The sequence below is a fragment of the Geotrypetes seraphini genome, chromosome 3 (genome assembly GCF_902459505.1).
Source record: "Geotrypetes seraphini chromosome 3, aGeoSer1.1, whole genome shotgun sequence".
In the NCBI taxonomy this organism is placed as follows: domain Eukaryota; kingdom Metazoa; phylum Chordata; class Amphibia; order Gymnophiona; family Dermophiidae; genus Geotrypetes; species Geotrypetes seraphini.
In genome coordinates, this window is record NC_047086.1 from 346587654 (window position 1) to 346615073 (window position 27420).

Consider the following 27420-nt stretch of genomic DNA (forward strand, 5'->3'; position numbering starts at 1 on the left):
CCAAGACTGGTCCATCTGTTAGCCTGTGAATACCTGCGATAAAAGGGATTTTTTGACAATAAGTTAATATTCACAAGTGTTTGTGATAAATATACAGATTAGCATTTCTTTTTAGAAAATATCCCAAGAGCTGTTGTGAAATAGCAGAAGTAATCGATGCCACAAGATTTCTCAAGGGAAATGTCTCATGAAAAATATGACTTTTACAAAATTCAGAGCAGAAAATATTATCAAAAGATTCTAACATGATTACTTTTTTTGATGTTGGCTATGGACTACATTAAGGGATTGCTAAACTTTCACAAAATTTATGGCTTAATAACAGAAAAATAAAAATTACTCATGACTAGGTTGAATTCCTATATCTGTTAACCCTTGTCGACGCAACAGTGGTTGGAGAGATTGTGATTAAAAGTTAGTGAGTTGCCAGGAGTGAAGGGTTGTACCTTGTATGAGAAAGTGGGAATATTTGTACCCAGCAATTGCCATATTACTATGGGATATAAGTAATGGTGGTTTTGCACCAGAGTAGTATGATTCAAATAAGGTGCCTGAAAGTTTGACTGTTGTCTGGCTGTAGCATTACCACTATGCCATTGGCATGCTCTATATAGCATAATTGTTCTTGGAGTTGCAAAAAAAAAAAAAAAAGGGGAGGGGGTCTCTGAGTGAGAAGCAAACTAGCAACAGGGATCTGATGAAGGATCAGAAAAGTTAGGCAAAAGGAGATTGGTAACCAGCAAGCCAGAGCAATGAGGATAGAGCAGTGTCTCTCAAACTTTCTCGAGTCGGGGCACACTGTAGGAAGTGGCCATGGCTCAAGGCACCCAGAAGTGCTTGGACATCACTGTGATGACATCACACGCATGCGTGACATCATCACATTGACATCCACACATGCGCAGAGGCCCTCCAGTCAGGCCCTGAAATGCCAGTAGGACATGCCAGCAGGAAAGTCTAACAAATATCAACCGAGTACTCCCAAACTCCACCCTAGATCCTTCCAAGCTCTTCTCCAGATCCAACCCCCTTTACTAATTGTAATGCAATTTTTTCCATTCATTTTTCCCTACCTTTGTTGTCTGGTGACTATTTTTCTGTGCTTTTAACTATGTTTCCAGTGCCTTCTTATCCATTGACTGTTTTTCTCTCTGTCTTCACTTTCTGCATTGCATCCATTTATGGCATTAACTTAACATTCAGGTTTTCCATTTTTCTGCTTTCTTCTCCAAATCTAATTTTCCATGTCTTACCTTCCCTTCCTATCTTTCTCTCCTTCCTTCCCTATTTCCATGGTCTGACATCTCTCTCCTTCCTTTCCTCCCTTCCAAGTCTGGTATCTTTCTCCTCTCCTTCCCATAATCTGGCATCTCTTTCTACTACTACTATTATTATTATTTCTATAGCGCTACCGGACTCCCCTCCTTCCCTTCCATTCCCTGATCTGATATCTCTCCCTTCCTTTAGTCATCTCTCCTCCCCCCAGCCCCGGGTGTAACATTTCTCTTTCCCTTCCTCTTTTCTGCCCCTTGCAGTCCATCTCCCTTTCCTTCCTCCTTTCTGGCCCCCCTCACAGTCCAACATTTCTCCCTCCTTTCCACCAGTCCAACATTTTTTTCTCTCTTCCTCCTGCATGCTTCTCCTCTGGTCCTCCTTCCTTCCCCCAACCAATCTTTCTTTCTCTGTCTCCCTCCATGAGTCTAACTTTTCACTCTCTGCCCTCTCCCCCTTCCCCAGAGTGTAACATTTCTCCTTCCCTCCTTTCTGTCCTCCCCATCCATCTCGCCCTCTCCATGAGTCCAACACTTTCTGCCTCCTAAATGCTTTATCTCTATCCTTGCCTCTTCCCTCGTGGCATCCCTCCTTCCCACCCCAACTCAACATGCTGTTTCCCCATGCACCATCTCACCCTCCCCTCCAGTGTGTAGTACCTTTCCTTTCCCTCCCTTTCTGCCAGATCCAGCAGTACCTCTTTTCCCTTCCTTTTACCTCCCCCTGTCCAGCAGTATCCCTTCCCTCCTCCCCCTCCCCCTATCCAGCACCTCCTTCCCCTGTCCAGTAGTACCCCTACTCCCTTCCCTCCTACCCCCATCCAGCAGTACCCCTTCTCCCTTCCCTCCTCCCCCCTTTCCAGCATACCTCTCCTCTCTCTAGGCTAGCGGCAGCTCACTGTGTGGTTTTAACTTAGCCACACAGCTGCAACTAGGATTAGTTTAGCTGTGGTTTCATCAGGCAACCTCAGGGCTTTTACTAGGCTGGCCCGCCTAGGCTGCGACTACCTGAAGAAACGGAGTCTAAACTAATGCTGGCAGCAGCTGTGTGACTAAGTTAAAATCACACTGAGCTGCCGCTGATGGTCCGGGAGTGGGGAGAGAAGCTGCCGGGACTCCTGCTTGCCTCTTCTTTGCTGATTTTAAGTGTGCCACGTCATACAGTGGCAGGAAGAGAGGCATCGGCGTCGGCTAACTTGCAACTTTCTGCTTTCGTATTGGCAGCAGAAGGCAGGAAGTTGCAAGTTAACTCACGCCGGCGCCTCGCTTCCTACCCCTATATGCTGCGGCACACTTAAAATCAGAAAAGAAGCAGTAAGCAGGAGTCCCGGAAGCAGAAGACAGGCAGTTCCAAGTTAGCTGATGCTGCCACCTCTCTTCCTGCCCTGTATGCCGCGGCACACTTCAAATCTCAGGAGGCACACTAGTGTTCCGCAGCACACAGTTTGCAATACACTGGGATAGAGCACTGGGACAAATATTGAGAAAAGAGATAGGAGCTGCCAGGTAACGATAGATCTTACTTTAAAAGCCTGGAAGACCACAATGTGTAAAAGCAGAGCAGAAGAGGACGGGAGGAATAGCATCATTTGGAGTCAGTGGTCAGTCAGCGGTTTTTCTGTACGTAAGGCCAGATGACAAAAAGTGCCATCTACATACTGGCGAGTACAAAGCTCAAACCCAAATTGTGGATCCACTATGTAGATGACACTTTTATAATCTGGTTTAGAAAAACCTAGGTGATTTTCTAAACCATCCGAATAGTGGCCACCTCGACATAAAATTCACCATGGAGACTGAGACCAACAGTGGCCTTCCCTTTCTTGGCTTAGAAAGTGGACAGATGGGAACCTGAGTCACACAGTATACAGAAAACCCACTCATTCCAACCAGAGTCCCATCACCACCCAGCCACAAAAAGAGGTGTCCTACGAACACACGTGAACAGAGCACTAAGAGTTTGAAACCTAGACATTCTTCAGGAAGAAAAGAACATGCTCTGGGACACATTCCTAGCAGAAGGTTTATTTCTCAAGCCCTAAAACTTCTGGACAAACCACGAAATCAGCAACCACCAATAACCATTAAATGACAACACCATGACAGAACAAAAACTTGTAGTGCTCTCCCATGTCCAAGGAGTGACAGAAAGCACAGGAAAACTGCTAAAGAAGAATAACATTAAAACAGCCAATAGTATACCATAGAAACTGGCATCCACACTCATACATATGAAAGAGCTCTGGAGTGTATGAAATCCCATGCGGTTATGGCCATTTGTACATTGGTGAAACCAGATACACAGTAGAGGAAAGGCTGCAAGAGTATAAGTCACACCACAAGCTCTGCAATACAGAAAATTCAGCTGTAGCCCTTCATGTTAAGGCAACTGGTTATACATTTAGATTTGAGGACACAGAAATCGTAGAGAAAGAAGATTGTTGGTGGCCAAGAAGAACCAAGGAGGCAATAAGATAGCAAGACATCTTAATCACTCTAATAGAGACCAAGGGCTCATCCTAAACAAAGCATGGCAACTGCCCATCCAAAAGAAATTCAGCGCCAAGGACAAATGTTTTATCTCCCCTCCCCATTCTAGTCAGAACTGTCCCAATGAACTTCCAGCCTCATTCTTGCCAGATTTCAAAAATCATGACCAATAGACTTTCCCGCCAAAAATTCAGAGTTGAAAGTAGTGCATGCAAATAAATCTCATGCATATTCATTAGGGAAATCCTGAAAACCCAATTGGATTCCGGCCCTCAAGGACCGGAGTTGCCTATGTCTGCCCTAGTCTTACCAGGGTCCCGGGTGTCTACAGGGAACAATCCCCAGTCACTCCTGCTCATCCTGGTCCTGAGTTTAGAATAGCAGCCTTGAGCCTTAGCAGTAATCATGGTGTTCAGGCCTAAGGCTGCTAAATAAGAGCAGAATGCCCTTTCTTCCCCTATCCCCTGGCTTAAAAGATGCAGAGTTCATATATCCCGATCCCTCTCCCCACACAAAAAATATATCAAGGGGGATGTATTCCCCAGTCCCTCTGCAACAAGGGGCTGTATCTCCCAACTAACCCCAGTCCCCTGCTTCCACCTGGCATCCCATGAGCCTGATCATTAAGGTGCTGAACAAGAACAAAGCAGGAGAAGCAATGATTTGCTTCCTCCCCACAGCTACTACAATTCAAAATGGCACCTGCTGATCTTCTTCTGCCACTTCTTACCCTGCATGGCAGTATGCCTGGGACCCTGAGTCTCCTGGTGGAAGAAGGGTGAATAGCCAGCATCAAAATTTTGTATCCCCAGCAGGATAATGCCAATTTGTTACTGACAGCAATGGTAGCATATCAGTATTATCTGTGGCAAAACATCTGTGCAAACAATTTTAACACTGCTACATGCTGATCAGCAAATGCCAGTTTTATTATTCATTATCTCTTAATGTGATTTTGTTTTTTTAGTTGTCCTTTTCATATTTGGAAGTAATAAACACATGTTGTTTTAAAACTATTTCTTTGTCAAAATAGATAATTCAGTGTGAGATAAATTAATGCATAGCTGGTAGCAGCATGAGCCAAGATAAATGCATCATTGCTTTAAGAAGCACACCTCTGTGCTGTCAGAAACCCAGGTATATCACAAGTAGACTAGCTTGTCTTTTAAATGAAAATTACAATATCCTCTTTGAAAGACTCATAGATTAAATGGAGAGAACTGGGGGAAATGTCCATAAAATAATATTGGATGCATTTTGCTATTTATTATTCCAATAATAGCATTCTAAAGTCATTTATGCAAGGAGGTGGAGAGTAACGTGTTTTCCATTCTTTGTTTCATTTTATTTTCTCACTTTAAAACCAAGGGTTATTCTGAATGACAGAGCGGGCTCACTTTTTTTGGTAGAAGCTCTGCTAGTCTTTATGCTGAACTAGCTTGCTATATTCCTAATAGTCACATCCACATGGCTATCTGGTTCATGTTCATTTAACAAGTGAAAAAAAAAAAAAAATCAAATTTCTCAATTGCTAACTGTGGAACCGAGTGCATGATTCACCACTAAGCCATAAATTTGGATGTTTTGTTGTTTTAAATGCTTACATAAGAGAATACACTCATTACAATTGCTATTACAAACCAAACCAGAGAGCTTAACAGGCTATTTAAGGTCTGTGGAATTCTTGTTCAGATGGATAAGTGTTTTATGCTCTTGCATATATGAAAAGCAAATAAGAGTCAAAAATTAGAGTGAGATTGTGAAGAAGAAATTGGAATTATTCTGAGAGCTAAAGAACCTTTGTCTGAGCCAATCTTTTGACATCTGTAACAATTTCAAACTGTGAGCTATTCCAGGCAACCTGGAGTTCTCTTCAAATGACTATTTTGAAAAATGATTCATCTTTCTTTTATATATGCAGCACTCATTACACGACCCGTGGGTCATCGGGGTAAAATTAAATCAGCAATAATTTTATATGAGAAGAATGTCACCTTGTATTATGTTTGTAAAAACTGGCTCACCCGCAAGTTCATTAAAATCCCAGTTAATCATTAGCCAAGGCCTATGAGCCCAAGCAGCTGAAATGGAAGCTGTAAAATTTAAGATTGCAAATTCTGGCTCTATGCTCCATGCTCCACAATAAGGAATTTTCATAGATTTCCAACTTAGGGCTCCTTTTACTAAGCTGCGATAGCGTTTTTAGCGTGCGCAGAATTGCCATGCACGCTAAACCCACGTTACGCGGCTAGAACTAACACCAGCTCAATGCTGGTGTTAGCATCTAGTGCACGCGGCAATTCTGTGCGCGCTAAGTGCACACTAAAACCGCTATCGCAGCTTAGTAAAAGGAGCCCTTAGTATCTAAAAGCTCTATTTTTTGTCTTTTTTAGGGCATTTTCTGGGAAAATACAATAGTAACTTTTGGAACTATCCAGTAGGCTGCCTTCTCTCTTTCTTTGATTGTCATGCAGATGGCAGTGTTGGTCGCCAATTAAAAAAAATAAAATCTAATGAGCTACTATTGCTTGGAAATATTTTTAATTAAAAGGCATGCAAAGCTTAATTGTATTCATTAATGGTATGCTGTTATGTGTCTTCTGAGAAGAGACTTAAAGCAATGATCTTACTCGGTGATAGCTGCAACATGAATCCCAGTAACCTATTCTATTTTTTGTACAAGTGGTGATTGAAAAGAGAAATAAAAAAGAAAACATTTGACAGTGGTAGTGAATGAATCATCTGAAATTGTCCTCAGAATCTGTTTTTCTTTTATACAACTTATTTATATCCTGAAAATGTTACCGCTAGAAATCTCTCACTTTCACCAGGAAATTTTCATTACCCTACAGGAAGTCTTTAAACCCTGAGCAATTTTAATGTTCTTTGCCTATGTTCTTTAGGAGCTTTTATATCCTCCTGGTTTAAAGAAACTATATTTAGTTTTACTTCTGCACAATTGCTTTTAATAATACATGATGGGCTGGAAAACATTTAGTACTAATTTTTCACTTAGACACCAAAGCATCTTTGATCATACCATCAGCCTCCATTAATGGTATGACATATAAAAGATTAAAAAGTATCTGAGTAATTTTGTTCAGAAAACTTGAAAATATCTATTAAAAAGTGTGTTTTTCATCTCTCATTATAAAAAGTAAAAGTTATATAGGGAAAAATGTACTATATTAGCAGTTGCTGTTTGATTTGCTGGTCATTCCCAGTATTGCTTCTGGGTCTAAATGGAGCTTAGAGTAAGCAGAGCACCCCATGGTCCAATACCCTGCCATACTAATACTTGCTCCTGTTGTCATCATGCTATATGGCTGATAGATCCTCAACTTCCAGCCCTGCCACCAAGTACTTGAAGCAGCCCTCTGTTCCTCGGCTCTTAAGCCTGCCTCTGTTATGAATCAATATCAGCTTCTTTTCTCTCCTTCCCTTGCATGAAACTTATTCCCAGTTTGGTACAATACTAAGCATCAGCAAATGGTCCACTTCTTTTTATCCCTGTGGACCTAGCATGCCTGGTGCTCTGGGATCCACATCACAGCCCTCGTTCTGTTGGCATGCCTTCCATGCTAATCCAATGACCTCCACCCACTATCTCTGCTACCCTGATCTACTGCTGCTTCTCCCAAGACCTCACTGACAGCCTTCATTTCAGCATGACACCAGCCTCTGCTTCACATTGGCCTATGGGAGTCTACTCTTAAGAGGACAGGATGTACTTCCTCAAACATATTCAGAGAAAGAGAAGGAGAGAGGGTGGGGGTCTTGGTAGAAAAGAAACAATGTGGTATAGTCTGGCTTTGGGTGTAGTGGAAAAAAAAGATGGGATTCCTATTCAGAGAGTAGTGGGACTGGCTTGGTATGGAGGTAGTAGAGAGAATGGCAATGTCTGGCTTAGGGAAGGGAGTGGTGAGAGGAAGTACAGTAAGGTCTATTTGGAGGGAAAAGGGGGGAGAGAGTGAGGTGGAAGTCTAGCTTGGGAGAAGGCAATATAGATATTTAAACCTTGAAATCCTGTCATTTTTTATAAGCATTTATTAAGTATAGAAATAAAGGTCAACAAATAAGTTCCAGGTAACTATTTTTATTGGATTAACTTGTGCTGGGAGCTATGAAGAAGATAAGACTTCTTCCTCAGCCAAGCATATAAAAACCAGATGCTTGCTTCTTCGGACTGCCAGCCAGAGCTGTGAAGATGGGGTGAGGTTTCCACCGCTACAGCTCCTGGCATGTCAATGAGGTGAGGAAACCATGCAGCTGGCTCCACTCTGGCCCTCAGGACCGACTCAGGGCCAAGCAGCCTGTGCTCAACCTCAGACAAAATTCGGGGTGAGCTTCATTATAAATGGAAAGGTTCCCAAATGACCTTAACTGTTAGAGCAGACTGATTAAGTTGATACCTTGAGAACAGAGAAGCCTGCTAGCTGCAGACTTCTATGCCAAGAATCTGTCTTCTCATAGTCATAGCTGCCTCAGGAGCACTGGGAACCTCTGCAGCACGGAAAGCCTGAGATCTATGAAGAAAAAAGCCAAAAATAAAACAAAAATGTCAGAGCAGATCAGATACCTTCTGAACACGCAGAAGAGAAAAACTGAGGAATTACAGCACAGCCCACTGAAGAGGAGGAGGAGGAGCCAGAAGAAGATTATTGATGCCTTCTACAAAAACACATGGTTCGATAATGACTACCCAGCTGTTCAGGACCTCTACATCCATCTACTGCAAGGAAATGCAAGGAAGTTTTTCTTCACCCAAAGGGTCGTGGACAAATGGAATGCGCTGCCGGAGGAAGTGATCCGGCAGAGTACAGTACAGGGATTCAAACAGGGATTGGACAGATTCCTGAGGGAAAAGGGGATCGTGGGGTACTGAGGGAGGTGCTGGGGTGTTGCATAAGTATAGACAGCTCACCAGGTCGTGCAGGTGCAAGGCCGGAGGGTTAGGACATTGATGGGAAGATAGGACTTCGATGAGAAACCTAGGGGGCAAGGGGGCCCCTTCTGGTGATTAAGGCAGGTCATGACCTGTTGGGCCGCCGCGGGGGCGGACTGCTGGGCGGGATGGACCTCTGGTCTGACCCGGCAGAGGCACTGCTTATGTTCTTATGTTCTTACTGGAAAGAAGATTATTGAGGTAAGAACCTAATCTTTCTAAATGATTATAGAAAGAAACAAAATCATATTAAGTGTAATTCTATACTAGCATAACTAGATTTGCGAGTCCTGGGCTGGGGGCCAGGCTCCTCCTTTTCCCTCAAGCTTCTACCAGGGACTGTTAAAAAAAAAAAAAGTACAACCCAAAAAAATTTAAAGAGAGGTAAAAGGAAGCTGTTCTCTTCACAGTGGAGTAGTTTCAAGCAGTTGAATTACTCCAGAGGGGATCCCTGAGTGCCAGTGAGTAGCAACAGTAGGAGCATCTTGTCTGCAAAGGGGTTATGCTGCTGCAATGTTGGAGCAGGGCCAATATTGCAGTTTAAGTAGAGGCCAGCAAGTCAGGATGTGCTGTTTTTCCAACAGGGCAGTTCAAGAAAGATGTCAGGTAGTATTCTCCCACAGTTTCTCACAAGCTGGATCAGGTGGAGACTGCAGTTCCTAAGGCTAGGATTACCAGACGTCCGGATTTCCCCACTGCAGCTCTTTGTGACAATGGGCAAGTCCCTTAATCCTCCATTGCCCCAGGTACAAAATAAGTTCCTGTATGTAATATGCAAAGCACTTTGATTGTAACCACAGACAGGCAATATATTAAATCATATTCCCCTTCCCTTTTCTGCATTTGCTGTAGCCATTGAAAGTTTGATCTGTGCTGGTTATGTGGCTTGCACACCACTTCACTGGATCTCACAGCTTTTTGAGAGTGTAGAAGCAGTATGTCTGGAATCAGGCATGCAGGTTTCTAAGGTTGCATCACTAGAAAGCAGATTCTGCCTTTTAAGGCCAAACTTGGCAAGTTTTCATTTTTTTAGGGTAAACTTCAGATTGGTGAGGATCTGAAAATGATGATCAAGGATCAGGGAGAAGCAAAACCTCAGAAACTCCAAGATGACAAAGTACAGGTTTGGGCAAAGGGTGGCCCAGGATGCTAGGCATTATAGATCAGGGAAGAAGCTTTCTAGGCTTGGTGCTAAGGGGCATAGGAAGCCTCAGTTTTTTCAAGGTGCATGAAAAACAGAGACTCTGGTTGCTTCTCCCCTACACCCTCATAAAGCAATGCCCTTTCCTCCCATTGAAGAGAAGTGGGTCTCTTTGTTGGTAGTATCAATGGATGGGTGCTTGTAGCAGTTCTATCAGGAATGGATCTATATTATGTCAAACTTGGACATAAGACTTTCTGGAGTGTACCCAACCTATCCCTGATACCTTTATAGTCTTTTCTTGCACTTTGGTGTCTTATCAGTTAGGGGGTGAATAAGACCCTATCCAAGCTTCTGCAGCTTCAGGCCATTGGACCTGTTCTGGCTATGAAGTGATAATGCACAAGATATTCCATCTTGTACTTTATAGTTCAGAAGAAAGATAGCTCCTTCCATCCTATCTTTGATTTCAAAAGATTAAACAGATGTCTTTGGATTGCATGGTTCTTATGGAGACCAAAGTTAGTCATTGTGGCAGTTCAGCAGGGAGATTTCCTTGCATCACTAAGAACATAACATAAGAATAGCCTTACTGGGTTAGACCAATGGTCCATCAAACCCAGTAGCCTGTTCTCAAAGTGGCCAATCCAGGTCCCTAGTACCTGGCCAAAATAAGAATAGTCTTACTGGGTCAGACCAATGGTCCATCAATCCTAGTAGCCCATTCTCACGGTTGCCAATCCAGGTCCCTAGTACCTGGCCAAAACCCAAGGAATAGCAACATTCCATGCTACTGTTCCAGGGCAAGCAGTGGCTTCCCCCATGTCTCTCTCAATAACAGACTATAGACCAGTGATGGCTAACCTTTTTGAGCCCGAGTGCCCAAACTGCCGCACAAAACCAAAGAATTTCCTCAAAGTGCAAGCACGTCAATTAAACCTTAATAACAAGATTTTAGTATCTAAAAACTCTTTATAAAGTTGCCTGAACTATGTAACATCATTTTTAAAGGTTGGAATCTTTGTATTGTCAGAGAATCAATTTGATTCACAATCCTTTGGTTTTCATTTCAATTTATTGGCAATTTATAATGTTTTAATGATTTCATTCAATTTAATGAATTTAGGAAGAATTTGATTCAGTTACACAATATATTTTAAATGTATTATTCACATAACATGTCAAATGTATCCTGAGTAAAAAAAAAAAAGATAAACTTCTTAAAACTGTTAATTGTGTCAAGACTCGGTGTGTATTCCCAAAGAGTCTATACATGTTTTTTTGTAAAATTTACAATCAAATTAGAAAATAGTTAAATCATTACATTTCTAATAATATGATGTAAAGAAAACAAAAGAGCTTTCAATTAAACCAACCATTTTTATTGGAAATTCCAGATTGGAATACAACAGGGCCATGTAAAGTCCCTTTTTTAAATAACATCTTTAAATAATATTTAAATAACTTAGAAAGTGTCTTAACTGCAAACTGAAAACACTGCTTCATGTAAACATATGCATTGGGCATGCTCTGAAAAAAATTAATGTGATTTTTGTTGTTGCATGCATGCTGATAACTTGTCAATCCTTGGCTCATAGTGCGTTAATTTCAGAGCAATACATGCAGCACTCATGTCATCCGTTAATCTGTTTCTAGCATCAGATTTTATATGATTCAAAGCCAAAAACAGCTGCTCACAAGCATAGGATGACCCAAACAAAGTAAGAAGAGCAATCCCAAGTGCTTTCATGGACTTAAAATTGTCTGGCAGAGAATTCCACGCTTTTAGGATTTCATTTTCAGAACTGCTAGCAGTGATTTCATTTGTCACCCTTTCACACTCAATACGTTCAAGAGCCGCACGCAGGTCATTGAATTTACTTTTCCAGATAGAGCTTTCTTGAAATTCCAGTAGCTCCATTTCCAAATTTTGAATATCCAACCACTGTAAGCAGGAAAGATCAAGATCTTCAAATGTGGACTTTTCTGGGGAAGTTATAAATGAAAGGGTTGTCTCCATCTTACGGAACTGAGAAAATCTTTTACTAAAATTCTCCTTTGCTTCGGCTACAATGGTGGAATATGCTTTGTGGATTTCCTGGTGTTTTTTATGACTGTCCACAAATGTTGTAGAATTATCCAAATGTATTTTTAGGTTGGGAAAATATTTTAGCTGTCCACTCTCAAGGTCTTTTTCAAAAACATGCAATTTTCTCTCAAAAGCTTTGATGTCACTAAACATGCTTTCTGCTGTTTTTCCCATGCCTTGTAATTTTTTGTTTAGTACATTAAAGTGGTTAGTAAAATCTGTAAAGAACATGAGGCTGGTAAGCCAGGCCATGTTGGTGAGTTGAGGATAGTCTTCCCCCTTTTCGTTCATAAATAGCCTAACTTCTTCCAAGCAGGCCACAAATCTCTCTAACACTCGTCCTCTGCTCAGCCACCGGACATTATTGTACATCAGTAAAGTGTTATATTGTGCCTGAACCTCATCAAGGGCTTGAAATTGTCGAAAATTAAGAGCACGCACCATGATGAAGTTCACCATTTTTGTTACATCTTTGAGGACATCGTCAAGTTTTTTGCTGCTTTCTTTGGCGCAGAGAGCCTCTTGATGTATTATGCAGTGAAATTGAATCAGTGGATGTTTTGCTTCCTTAGCAAAGAAATGAATGAATCCTGATGTTGTCCCCACCATGCTAGGTGCTCCATCGCTAGTAACTGAAACCACTTTTTCTGGACTTATGTCTAGTGATGAAAAAGCCTCCATCACAGCATTGTGGATATCTATCCCTTGTGTTCTTCCAGGCAAAGACAGCAGTTTTACCAGCTCTTCTCTCATGATGTCACCAGTAGCATAACGCAAAATGAGCGCTAGTCTTGCATGGTTAGTAATATCTGTACTTTCATCCAAGCACATGGAGTAGAAGGGTGCTTTTTGTAAGTCGCAAGTAAGCTGTTGACTAACATCAGCAGCCATTCGCAGAATCCTATCTTTTGCAGTATTTCTGCTTAGCGGCATCTCAGAGATGCGCTGCACAATTTTATCCTTGTTTTGGAAATCATGGAAGAGTGAATTACTCCCAGCCAAAATTGCCTTTTTGATAAAATCTCCATCAGAGAGGGGCTTACCATATTTTGCCATGCACAGTGAAATTTGAAAGCTGGCAACTGTAAGATGATTAGTTTTTGAAAGATAGTTGCTAAAACTAAGAGACTGGGAGTGATATTTATTTAATTTTCCAACAAGGAACTCTTTTCTTTGAGCTAAACCAAGTTCAGCAACACTGTTATGGTTGGTCTCAAAGTGACGTTTGACACTTGATGTGCGAGACACAACACTTTCATTACACATAATACACAATGCTTTCCCACTGCGTTCAATCACTCCATATGTCTCTGTCCACTATCTGCTTTTGCTTTTTTTGCTGTACTCATTTTCTTTGTTCAAGACTTCAAGTCTACAAAAAGATAAAATTTGTATAATAAAAAAAAAATCTAATGAAGTGCTGTATACAAATCCGTCCCCATAAAAAAATATGTGATTGGGGAATTTTACTAATTGTAGACATCCGTTTTGGTTAAAAAATATACTGTGTCACAGCCCCGCGGCGGTTCAAGCAGCCGCGAGGAACACATTGCCAGGCAGGGCCGGACTCGGACAAAAAATAGGCCCGGGCATTTTAGGTTGAGCAGCCCAATCACATGACCTTACGCAGGCCCCGCCCATTGAAGTCCAGGGGCAGGGCTAAAATGCAGAAGCACACTTGAGAGGCATGGCCAGCCACTAATAAGAAGTGACTGCGATTCCCCAAATAAAATGACCTGCAAACTGGATTAATCGCATTAATGACTATACAACATTGGATTCATCACAATAACAACTAATTAAGAGGTGACCTGAGTGTATGGGAAAAGGACTTTTATTTTTCATTATTGGAGCCTTTGTTATTTTATTATGATGTTTACAAAAGCACTGTGAAGGGCCACATATACACTTTACTGTTTTTTGCTATATTGAGTTTTCCATAAGGTACACAGTGTGTTGGTTGTTCACAGAGAGCCCAGCCCTCCTCTCATCTTACTGAACTTCTCTATGCAATCATCATAAGCAGCTTTTTTATTTCCTAGAATTTAGCATGTCCCCCATGGAAGATATAGAGGTTTTTACAGAGGAGCACATTATTAGACACATTAACATCCCCCCATATCCTCACCTCTCTAGCATGGGAGCACTAGGAACTGTTCCCGATTACAGATGTCACATGTGGAGTCACACTACAGCCTCACTGAGTTCCTGTGACAGACTCAGTGTGAAGCTTCTCTTCCTCCCCCCACTTCCCCCTCACACACTGCCTGGCTCATAGGATACTAAGGGGAAGACAGGCAGGCTAAACATCCACTCACAGGACTGCAGCCAGCACAGGAGGATGGGCCGCGGCCCACCGGGACAATGCTCGGTCCTCCCAATGGCCAGTCCGGCCCTGTTGCCAGGTGAGCTGCAAAGCAGACACCGGCACACTTGCCTCCCGCCACGCCGCATATCTTAATTGCGGACCTTCCCGCGTGCCAGCTGGAAGGCCTTCGCGTGCCACAGCTGGCACGCGTGCCTTAGGTTCGCTATCGCTGCTATAGACTTTTCTTCCAGGAAATTTTCCAAACCTTTCTTAAAATCAGCTACACTGTCCACTCTTACCACTTCTGGCAATGCGTTCCAGAGCTTGACTATTCTCTGCAAGAAAAAAATTTTCCGCCTATTGGTTTTAAAAGTATTATTCCCTGTTAATTTAATTGAAAATCTTCTAGTCTTTGTAATTTTTGACAGAGTGAAAAATCAATCCATTTGTACCTGTTCTACTCTAGAGAATGACACGGTGGCGGTTTACCCGCGGCCACCGCATTTTAGCCGCGGGTCACCCGCCGAAAACGGGGAAGAAAACTAGCAGTCGCTGCGGCGACGGGGACAAGGCCATTCACCGCCCGCAGGGCGGTGAATGGTCTTGTCCCCCGCAGTGAGGCATGAAGGATCGCGCGGTCCCCGCAGCTCACACCCGCCCGCCCAATCGATTCCAGTGTCCAGCCAGCTCTCTCCCCTCTCCTCACCCCAGTCCGCAAATCCTCCTCCTCGGCGACCCGCACGCTACCAGAGAGCCGCGCACACCCGCCGCTGCTCAGCCTCGATCTTCTGCTCTGACGCAACCGGAAACAGGAAGTTGCAGCAGAGCAGAAGATCGAACACTGAGCAGCCGCGCGTATGCGGCTCCCTGGGAAAGCGCGCAGGTTGCCGAAAAAGAAAACCCACAAACCAAGGTGAGGAGAAGGGAGAGAGCTGGCTAAACACTAGGATCGATTGGGCAGGCAGGTAGTGGCTGCGGGGACCGTGCGATCGCTAGTGTTCCCGGCTCAAATTGGAAGGAGGGAGTGAAAGGAAAAAGGCTTATATGGATGCAGCGGGGACGGTGACGGGGCGGTGAATGGGATGGCAGTGGCGGTGACGGGGCGGTGAAAGGGATGGCGGTGACGGTGACGGGGCGGTGAAGGGATCGGCGGTGACGGGGCGGTGCAGAGGATGGTGGGCCGGTGACGGGGCGGTGACGGGGACAGATTTTTTCCCCGTGTCATTCTCTATTCTACTCCATTCAATATTTTGTAGACTTCAAACATATCTCCCCTCAGCCATCTCTTTTCCAAGCTGAAGAGCCTTAACCATTTTAGTCTTTCCTCATTCAAGAGGGGTTCCATCCCCTTTATCATCTTGGTCTTTTTGAACCTTTTCTAGTGCTGCTATATCTTTCTTGAGCGGTAGTGACTGGGAGAGACCAGAAGTGAGCAGAAAGACGATTGGCATAACCACAGCACCCTAGTCACAAATCTGGGTGCAGAATTAGGAATTAAGGTGCAGAATTAGGAATTTTCTTGTTCTAATAGACCAGAATTTAAAGAAAAATGTCAATTTCCATAGTCACAACACATCTGTGAGGAGCACTTTTCAGGAACAGACTACCATTTGAATAATATTTTAATCAGCATTCTATAAAGGAAATTCAAAATAATCCATTAATGTAAAACTGTTGAAGTGAGAATGATCAGATATTTTGAAGATGACAAAAAAAGACTCAACAGAGACCCAGATTTTTTTGCATATTATGAAGATAATTTCATAAATCACTTTTATGCATAAAATTATGTCCTGTGTAAAAGTATGCACAGTGCAAGCAAACTCAGGAAAGGAATTAGGGCAGAGTACAAGCAGATCACCATTTACATGTATATTTTATAAAATACACACAATTGTACATAAAGTACATACTAACATTTACAAATCCTCTCAAACAGGTGTAATATTCACCCCTTCAACTCCCACCGAATTAACTTTAAAATTCTATTTCTAGTATACAAAACACTAATCTTCAACGAACCACAATTTATGTCAAGAATGATTATCCCATATAATGCTCCACGCTCTCTACGATCATCTTCCTCAAACCTATTAACAATTCCCTCCTTAAAAATCATTGGTACAAGAAGAAATGATATATTTTCCGTTATGGCCCCTAAATTATGGAACTCTCTGCCAAGTTATATTAGAAATGAAAAAGATCTTTTATCTTTTAAAAAAATTTAAAAAAAATTTTAAAAACCTTTTTGTTTCAAGATGCTTTTGATGTATAATACGGCATATCTTAGACCCTTTACTTTTTGTTATATTTTGTTATGATTTTCAACTCATTAATCCCCTCCCCTCCCTATTGTATTTTCCCCTTTATGTAAATTCTAACAGAAAATGAAATTGTAACTTCTCCCCCTTTCCTCCTCATTCGTGTTCGTCTCTATTTCGATTATTTAAATTTTAATTGATCCATGTAGTCTGTTTTGTGAATTGTACGTGAGACCACTATCTAGTGGCTTTTAAATTGTTCATCGCCTAGAAAATTTGTATAAGCGATTCATCAAATGTTAATAAAACTTGAAACTTGAGTAATTTTGGAAGATTTTGTGCAAAATGAAATAGAGGAATAGCAAAATATTAATATTCCCTCTGTGTGCATCAGTGGATTTTGTGCGAGTGTTGGGCATACATTGTGTTTGTGGGAGAGGTAGCTAGAGTAGGGGGCATTTATAGGACAAGTTTAAGGGGGAAGAGCTAGTTTGGATTGTAGGAGTAGTTATGTGGTACTAGTTTTGAGAGTGGGGAATTTGTAGGGGGTTAGTTTTTGAAGTTAAGGCAGTGTGTGGTCAGTTGTGGGTAGGGTTTTTTTTTGCCAAGGTACTTTATAAGGTGGTTATATTTTGGATGTGGGACAGTTTGCCAGGTGGTGGGGTTATTGTTTAGGGGAGAGAGTTTGGGAGGTTTGGGGATAGTTGCAAAGAGTTGATTTTGGAGAGAAAGCAGTTTGAAAAATTGTGTGGCAGATGGGGTGGGGGTTGGCTATGATGGTGAAGTTAGCAAGGGGTGGGGTAATTTGGAGGTTTGGAAAAGCAGGGAATTCCACTTTGTTAAACTGTCTTGTCCTGTTCTCTAACTGCTATATTGTACTATAATTTATATATATATATGTGTGTGTGTGTGTGTTTCTGTGCTTCAGGAGCAGGAACTCCTTTTACCTTAGATATGCATTGGGATTTTTCTGGAACCCCTGATCTGATTTGGCCTATTTTTGAACTCAATGTGACTTTTTACTGTTTATCTTCCATATGCCAAGTTTCATCCCATTTCATTAATTGTTTTCTGCTGTGGAAGTTGGAATACCTCCCATACAAATGCTTTGGATCATTTGAGAGGGGGGGCTTATAACTCTAGTTGAAATTGGAATGGAGGTTCCGTTTTCAAACTCTCTGTCTTTCCCTCATGCCAAGTTTCATGTAAGAACATAAAGAGTACCATACTGGGACCGGCCAAAGGTCTATCAAGCCCAGTATACTGTTTCCAACAGTGTCCAATCCAGGTCACAAGTACCTGACAAGAACTCAAGAGTTATTTTCAATGGTGTACTTATGGCCCAATTCATTAAAGTCAGCGATCGCTGCTAAACCTGTTAGCGACGATCACTGCTGCTATCCGACCTGATTCACAAAACTGCCCACTGCATGTTTTCCCCCTCAATCGCCCATTTCTCGATCCGGCCATACGAATTTGTAAAACCCCATGCAAAATAGCCAAGCATCGATTCACTAACATTTGCTTGGCTGTTTTGCATCGGGTTTTACGATTCTAAAACCCAACTGCTGTACACCTGTCATGTGATGCACGGGGAGGGCCTAAGGCCCTGATTGGCTTAGGCGCTTCGGGCTCCTCCCTTGGGAGGGACCCAAGGCCCGTATTGTAGCGGGTAGGCTGGAGGAGCAGGAGCTTTGATGGGGCACCCCTCCTGTCCCATCTTAAAGGTACGGGAACAGGGGGGGGGGGCGGGCCGACAGGAGGAGGGAGTGGGCACCCTCCTACCATTTTTTGGGGTTCGGGAGGAGGGTTTTTTTTCTTTTTAATTGGGCAGATATTTTGTGTGTGCAATACATGCAAAATATCTGTGCCATTAAAAAAAAGAAAAAAAAAAACAGCAGAAGCTCTGACAGCAGTGACAGGAGGCTGCTTCTCCAGTCACTACTGTCAGGGCTCTGCACCGACTCAATCACTCACTGCGTGATTGAGTCGGTGAGTTTGCGTGCAAATCATTTGCATGCAAACAAGATAGTGAATCAAATCGCTGTTTGAAAATTGGCCAGAGAATAGGCCAACAGCGATTGAGTCACTATCTTTTGTGACTCTGGGCCTTAGTTTGGTTGTCACCTGGGGAAGAGCATTCTCCACCCCACCCCACCCCAAGCAGTAAGGGGAATACATCCAGCAATCACAGAACCATGCCATTAACTCTGCCGGTTCCCTGCCCCAGAACAGAAAGTTGACATCGGAGGGGGCAGGGGACCAGCAGAACTAACAACCTCATGCATGTAGACTGTGGCTTCACAACTAGTTGATATACTCTCTTACTGCCTGCACACAGGGTGGACCACACCCACTGCCCGCCCTTGGTACACCACTGCTAATATTTTGCCCCTAGACAGACATCCAAAACTTTGTTTGTATAATTCTTTCCAACTTCCATGGAGTTGGAAATAATAAAAAGCTGTTTTAATTGTATTGTGTTTATGGCTTGCCATGAGCAGTTTTTTGAGGAGTGTAATCAAATATAATAGCAAAAATAAATAGGGATTTGTATGAATTTAACAATAAAGCCAGTAGAGTTGCTGACATGACAACTTAGAGAAAGGCTTTTGTTGCTTTTCTTATCAAAAGCAAGTCAGAGTGAATACCCCTGCTAGCAACATACAATATAGAGTTTTAAAAACTGAGAAAAATCATAGAAGACTTTTAATTTTACCTGATTTCTTTGTTGGCATCAGTGGGTGGTGTATTGAAGAACTTCTAGACAAATGACATTTTTGCAAGATGAATTGTGGAGGAGTTTGTTTGCTCTTCCTAGATTCTTAAATGTACATTTTTCTCTTATTTGTCTTCCTCATCTCAGCTGATGTGGGATGGAGTACAGTAATTTATCTGGATTAGCGTTCTTCTATTGTTCATTTTAATGTATTTGAAAAGCCATAATTAAAGGAATACACAAACACAAAGTGCAAGGGGTGTTCAATAATTTATGTACCCGAGTATGAAGGACAGTAGCAAGTGTGTTGAAACAAACCTGTGCAAGTTGTGACATGTCTCAAGGTTACTCATGCACAGCTGCAGCTCAGTGCAAATCTAACATTCCAAGAGACAGGATGTCAGGAGAGTCCTCGTGCAAATCAAGTAAGAAACTGCTAAATTTGGAGCAATGTTCAGTGATAATATTTCTCACAAAAGAAGGGAAAAAGCCAAAGAAAATCCATGACTTCAGTTTATAATGTCAGCCACATCATCCGACAAAGTAACATTTTGGAGCAAGCAGTTAAGTGGGGTAGTGAGTCCATTGAAGATGATCCTCATACTGGATGGCCTGTGGAAGCAACTTCCAGAGAAATGTGCAAGAAAGTCGAGGATTTAATTTTGTCAGACAAATTAAGGTTTCCCAAATAGCTGAAGAAATGGGTATCTCGGCAGGTACGGTTTGGAAAATAATTCATGAAAAGTTGGGCATGTCCAAGGTGCAAGATGGGTTCCAAGAATGTTGACACCATGAGACTCCAGTGCTGTTGGGATTACTTGGAGATGCTCCATGAAGACCAAGTGAATTTTTTTCATCATTTGGTGACTAGAGATAATACTTGGGTCTATCATAGAGAGCCTGAGTCCAAAATGGAGTCAATGACCTGGCTCCCTCTAATTATTTCCTGCTCCAAGTTTTGAAGAAATCTCTCCATAGGCAGCAGTTTTCTTTTTTTTTTCTTTTTTTTATAATTTTTATTTCTATTATTCAACAAAATTTTACAAGAATACATCTTGTTACATTAAATACAGGAAAGAAAAAACAATACAGAAGTATTACAGATTCATACTTATAAAAATAATTTTTCCTTTCTTAGACCACCATAATAGGGGGATGGTCAATCAGAACTTTTTGAGAGAAATTTAACGAGGAACTTAATTAAACAATTAGGCTTTATGTTCTAAACACCAGCTATTAATTTCTATTTTCCCTCAGTCCTTGATGATTTTCTTTACATCCAAGAATTCCTTCAGATGATTAGGAGAAAAAAATGTGTATTTAACTCCCAAATACCTAACTAAGCATTTACAGGGGTATGCTAACAAGAAAGTTGCTCCCAATTTTATAGTATCTTGACGCATAGAAAGAAATTCTTTCCTCCGTTCTTGTGTAGTCTTTGCGACATCAGGATATATCCAAACTTTTTGCTCCCCAAATAATTTCTGTGAATTTTTAAAGAATAGTTTCATAATCATGTTCACGTCTTGCTCAAAAACAAATGATACTAAGAGCGTAGCTCTAACTGTATCAGTAGTAACTGTTTGTTCAAGAAGATCAGTCACATTAGCAAATTCTGTTTCATTATTTTCCCTCCTTATCTCTTTCTCAATCTCGTTTTCTCCTTCTTGTCTTCCGGGTATCTTCTTATTTGGTAAATAGTAGATTTTATTTATAGGGGGAATACAATTTGACGAAATATTTAAATTTTCAATCAGGTATCTTTTTAATAAGTCCAAAGGCAATATACCCGGAATTTGAGGAAAGTTTAAAATACGGAGGTTCAAATGCCTGTTGAAATTTTCAAATTGCTCCAATTTCTTATTTATAAGGAAACTATCTTTAATTGAAGCCACCTTGAATTGTTGTAAATGCAATATATCCTCCTGCATCTGCTTAGTTTGAGCACTAGAATCCCTTTTCATTATTTCCACAGTTTCAGTCAGCGAGTCCAATTTTTCCACAATTTTTGTTACCTTTTCAGATGATTTTTCCATTTTTGACTCCATCCGCTGAAGCAAAGACCAGATGCTTTGAAGAGAGACCTCCGTCGGAGAGGACAAATCCCCCTCTCTCTTGTTGGCTTCCATCAGCAAACTGTCTCCAGACGGTGTGCCCTCGTCGGGAGACCCCGTGCTTCCACTTCCGGGATCGGGTGTCTCTCGCCACATCGTTCCGGCAGTTGCTGGACACGGAGGAGTGTGGGAAACCGGAGGAGACAGCGATGTTTCTATGCCCGAAAGGGCAAGCGACTCCCTCTCTTCGCCGCCCAACACCGGGCTCTCCACTCCGGATATTACTGGTGCCGGAGGAGCCGAAAAGAAGCTTTCCAACTTTAGCTGCCGGGGGGTAGACGCCAGGGCCGGCGAGGAAGGTCCCCTGACCACCCCTTTTCTTTTCGGAGGCATAAAAAAAATGAGGTAAATAATTCAGGCAAAAACTAAAGCTAAACGTGGAGAGATCTTAACGCGTCTCTCACAGCTCTTCACATCGCCGCCATCTTGACCACCCTGCAAATCACCATGCAAAAATCAAATGAACACAATACTTATCTGAAACTATCTCACAAACTGATAAACGCAAAAAACTGCGCCAGGAAAAGAGGTTCGACCGCGCTGATTTCGGGAGGAGCCCTTCTTCAGGAACCTGACCCCCAACGGAACACGAACAAAGAGGTCGGCTGGAGGGCGATAACAAAGGAAGGGCAAGCAGGTTGCGCACTCTAGGTGCCATAATGCCCTTTTGAGTTAGTCGTGGAGTCTGCCCATATGCGAGCCCAAAAGGGAAAGCCAGTGTCAAAAGCAGCCCTTGCCTTGACCACCATTTGATTTTAATGACAGCTGTGGCTACATATTTATCTGCTACCCATGTATCCAAATAAACAATTCAATCTTCAAATGCAATTCTGTTTGACAGCTGTGTCTTTATAAACCAACTAGTATTTTAGCCCGTTACATTAACGGGTGCTAGAATATATGTCTGTGTGTTTTTATTTCTGTCTCTCTCTCTCCCTCCTGCTGTCTGTCTCTCTCCCTGGCCCTCTTTGTCTGTCTGTCTTTCTGTGTCTCCCCCTGCCCCTGTGTCTTTCTTCTTTTCTTTCTATCTGTCTCCCTGCCTCCTATGCAGCAGCATTTCTCTCCCACCACTTCCCTGTGCAGCAGCCACAGCAGGATTCCCTCCCCCCACACCACTTCCCTGTGCAGCAGTAGCATTTCCCCTACCCCTCCTTTCCCTTCCCGTGGTCTGGCCGGCTCCCTTAGCCCCTTACCCCCCCTTCCCTTCCCGCGATCCCGACTAACCTTCCGATTCCAGCAGCGTCTGGAACACTCTACACATGCTGCTTCGGGGCCTTCAGTAGAAGGCCCCGAAGCAGCGTGTGTAGAGTGCTGCAGACGCTGCTAGAATCGGAAGGTTTCAGAACCTGCAGCCCTTGCCGGACCCGAAGCGAGCTCTGGGGTTTTTGGGGTTTTTTTTACGCGGGCCCAGCTGGAGCAGGAGGAGAAGCCTGGGAGGCAGGAATTAAAGTCCATTCCAGCCCCCACTGACGTCACCCTGGCCAGTTCACATCCTTCAGACTGCAAGAGCCGCCGTGTCCAACAGGCTCTACGACGCCGCGCGCATGCGCACTCCTACCTGTGGGTCCCTACAGCTCACAGAAAATGGGAGCACGCAGGTGGGAGTGCGCATGCGCGCTTAGAGCTTTATTATATTAGATAACTGACACAAGGGCAGCAGATATGAACCAATGAATATGACCCTCCAAAATGTACTCCAGATCGCAAAGCCAATAATTTGGCCAGGTTGATAGGAAGACGAGTGACGGTCAGACTAGTGACTTAGTGGAAATGTTGTGACCTACTATTTGAAGAGACTTGGCTTACTTATATGCCCAATTCAAAGTATATGCTTTTTGTGAAATTTTGTGCTAGGATTTCACATTTTCCCTATTTTGTTCTACTGGGAGAGCAGCTCTGTCCATTTCTGCAGATAAAGTCACCCCACTTGTATGCCTGACTCAGTCCTGCTCGTCGATGGAAAAGATATGGGGCTGAAATAGTAGTTAACATTAACAAGTTGCAAGAGGAATTATAGTCAACCAAATAGACCTCAATCTTAATAAGCACCTTACAGAGGGACTTTATTTAGTTTATTTTAGAATGCAGGATATAATAATTTTATCCACTGCAGTAAACAAGCATCTGTTTATCTCCTGGAAATGTTTGTAGTCTAGAACCTGGGTGGATCAAACTGTTTGAAATTACTTAGTTGTAAATGTTTGATTTTCCTTTATTGTTACAGGCTGGCCTTGGACAACACTGACAGTTCTTGGATTCTTGTATTGCTGCTCTAACATTGGAATAGAGCAAGACAGAATTTATTCCTAGCATTAGCACTTTTGCATATATCTTCAGTCATCAGCAATGACTACAACATTAATAGGATGGGTCAGCCCTTGTGAATATGGATCGATACCTGTATGCCTCCTATTCTGCTCTCTACAATTGACTCAGGTCATCATATCCTAGATTTCAAAATCAATGCAGAGTTCATTTGTACCTGTGGAAAATAAATACACTCCTCGGTTATGGGGAGCCAAAGCCATTCATTTCAACAGGCGGCAGAGAAACAATGCCATTTTCAAACCTGAAAGAGGCTACAAAAAATCCATATCAAGTCCAAATGGCCAATGAAGTCAACAGAAACCTCTTCAGAGAAAATGCGAATCGGAGATGGGCCATGCGTCTCTAATGAACAGTGGAGACATCTTGCAATCTATGAAACACTTTGTTATGTCAAGGAAGGTTGTTGTCATCGTTTTCCCTTCAAAAGGTAGTTGTTGACAAATACAGAATTTCTCTGTAAATTTTAAGCATTATGTACTGTATGTCCTGACAAATACCAATTTTTATTGTATTTATTTAATAGAATACAGAACAAAAAAATTTCATACCAATTTTTAATAGAAAAAAGGCATTGCTAAGGCTGTGCTATATCCACACACACACACCTGGAAACGTGCATCCCATCACGTTTGCATTACATTAAAATAAATTTCTAGATCGCAATACCTTCCAAATTGATGTAGTTTACATCAAGAGACTGTACACCACAGTGAAATACAAACAAAACATCATCTTCTTTACAGGATGACTCATGAATGACTCAGCTATACAGCACATTCTTTGCATCATAATTTGCTATACTAATAATAGCAAGTATTATATAAAACATACAGTATTAAAATCATGTTTATACAGTATTTTTGTATTTTTTTTCTAGAGAACTGTGATTAGAATGTTAATGGGCGATACATTCATTGTGCTTAAAGCTTCTGTGTATCTGTTTTAATAAAGTGTTAAGTGATTTGAATCTGTTGTGTTCTTTACTATATTTCTTCAATGAACATACATTAAAAGTATTGAAAGTTGTCATCTCACTTATGGATTTTAATGCAGTCAGTACAACATCAGGCCGTTTTCAAAATAATTTATGCAGTCAGGTCAGCCCCAACTGCTTAAATGCAATTTATTTTAAAAAACCCAACAAAACTGGGGCCAGATCTAAATATACCTTTGGCTGTTTTATATGTTTAAAGAAGGGGTGTCATTTGGGATGGAATAAAAGCAGTGGGGAAAAAAAAAAGCAACGTACATGTTCAGCTACAACATTCAATACTAACAGGATAATATTTACCCACGTTGGTCAGTGTTTTTTTCAAATGCTAACTGCCCTGGGGGGGTTTATACCCAGATATTTAGTGCTGGTATCCTAATACTAGCCAGAACTTGTGTCCTGGTATATGCTGGCTAATGCTACTTAGCCAGGTAAAACCAACAACAAAAGAGAAAACTTCAAGGTTCCATAGTAGAAGGAAATCCAAAACAAAGCAAAAGGTGGAACTGATGCTCTGGATAAAAAGTTTATTGACAAAAGTCTAAAACAATACAAACAATGTGGCTGGAATATGATGAATGAAAAACATTCCAGACTCCACACAGTCCATGTTTCGGCTAAATGTAGTCTTCTTCGAGGGTCCTATAAAGATATATATATATATAAAACTAAGAAATGGTGTACCAGTGAATGAGAAATAAAGAGTAGTACTAATGCATGAATATCCAAAAGAGTGAAATGATGGTAAGAATAACTACACAGAATGATGAAAAATGGAATACCGTATTGTTTGGCATGTCAATGAGGGCAAAAAGCCAAATATCCTCTAATAATAACAAGCTTCTACTCATTATGACAGGGGTTGCCATATAACATATTACGAATAATTGGAAAAATTGGGATAGGCTGAATTATAGCTTTTGGTGGAACTCTTTGTGTCACATTTTCAAAATGGAAAGGATAATTGTCGTGTAGCAAGGAAATTTTAAGAAATTTTAGGTTATTTGGGAGCTATTAAGAAAGATACTGTAAAGCTTGAAAGTATTGCATAGAATAAACATTAATTCCCTTTTGTTCATACATGTCTAGGGTGGGGTGAGAGAGTGGGAATATTTTATGATTTCTTCGGCTTATGATTAATTGTTGGATATAAGGGAGGGGAGATATTTGATGAAAGATATAATATGATGATATAATAAGTAATGTTAAAGTATAAAATGATTGTATTTTGTGTTATACTTATTGTGAGTTTAAAAAATGAATAAAGATTTATAAAAAAAAAAACAACAAAAGAGTGAAATGATGGTGAGAATAACTATACAGAATGATGAAAAATGGAATAGTTTTAATAAGTGATGTGATGGGTGATACCAATGGATAAAAATATTTGAAAAAAATTTTAATGGGTGATGTGATATTAAAAATATTTTTTTAATTGATATTTCAAACTTTATAATGTATACAATTGAAAAATCAGAAAAACTATATGAAAATACATTATTATCATCAGAATTATTACATTTAACAATTTTTATCCCCTTCTTATCCTAATTATAAAACAATAAAAATGTATATCATACTATCAATATTGTAAAAACAAAAAAAATAAATTTACTCTTCCAAATAAATAGTCCACCCCCCACCCCTAACCAACTCTGGATGTGCAAAGGAATCTAACAACAACAAAAAAAGAGAATCACATTTTAATTATAATGTAACAAAATTAGTTAATGGACCCCCATACCCCATTATTTGGATTGATATTAAAAATATTTAAAAAGAGGGTAAGGAAGTGAATTCAAATTGACATGCTGAAATTACTAAGGGCCCTTTTTTATCAAGCTGTGCTAGAGGTTTTTAGCATGAGCCCGCACAGTAAATGCTCTGTCGCTCATAGAATTACTATCGGCTTCAGAACACATACTGGGCTGCGCTAAAAACCTCTAGCACAGCTTGATAAAAGGGGGAAGGGCAAATTACTAACCTAGGTGTTAGAGCTAATGTCCTAATGAAAATCATTCGATAGGCTCTGAGGTAACAAAGTCTAAAAAGGTAAAAAAAATATTGAAACCAATTCATAAAAGAAAGCCAAAGAGTCCATTCATGGACAATTCATGTTCAAGAAAAACTAGTGTAATTAACCAACAGAAAGCTAATGAAGCAAAGAATGGTGAAACCAAGCCAGACTAATATTTAAAAATGTCTCAATATTGCTCTAAAAACTGAAAATCTCATAATGCAAAGTGAAAATATAATAACATTGCTCTAACAGAGGTTTATACATGTGGAAATTTATTTTTTTTACTTAACAGTTTTCACAGAGAGAACACCTAATTTACAATGACTCGAAGTTATTAGTGAGAATCGGTGCTCATAAACCCCGTCTTTTACGAATGCATAGTGCAGGTTTTAGCGCTGGCAGCAACTGCTCCGACGCTTAGAGAATTCCTATGAGCGTCGGAGCAATTACTGCTGCCGGCACTAAAACCCGCACTATGCATTCATAAAAAAGGGGGACGTGAAGTGAAACCATAGTAACATATTGCTCTAACGGAGGTTTATACACGTGAAAATTGTAAACAAAAATGAGAGCACCTAATTTACCATGACTCAAAGTTATTCATGAGAATCGGTGCTCATAAAGTGAAATAAAACAATAACGACGTATTGCTCTAACGGAGGAAAATGCTGACATACATACAGTGAGCCAGCAAAACTTTGGTTGTTGCTCTCTTTAATTTCATCTTGTTTGGCATGTCAATG

General features: G+C 41.2%; 1 protein-coding gene and 1 long non-coding RNA gene across 3 annotated transcripts in view; one reads left to right on the forward strand and one right to left on the reverse strand.

Annotated features, from left to right (window-relative positions):
* The window catches only part of HHAT (hedgehog acyltransferase), a 280070-nt gene extending 253773 nt beyond the window's left edge, over positions 1-26297 (forward strand). For both annotated transcript variants that reach the window (XM_033939836.1, XM_033939837.1), the window contains one exon: positions 23563-26297. In XM_033939836.1, the coding sequence (XP_033795727.1) occupies positions 23563-23648 (86 nt within the window). In that variant the 3' untranslated portion in view covers positions 23649-26297. The remainder of the gene's footprint in view (positions 1-23562) is intronic.
* LOC117358205 overlaps positions 1-27420 on the reverse strand; it is an 80098-nt gene that overhangs the window by 45848 nt on the left and 6830 nt on the right. The gene's annotated exons all lie outside the window — the stretch shown is intronic.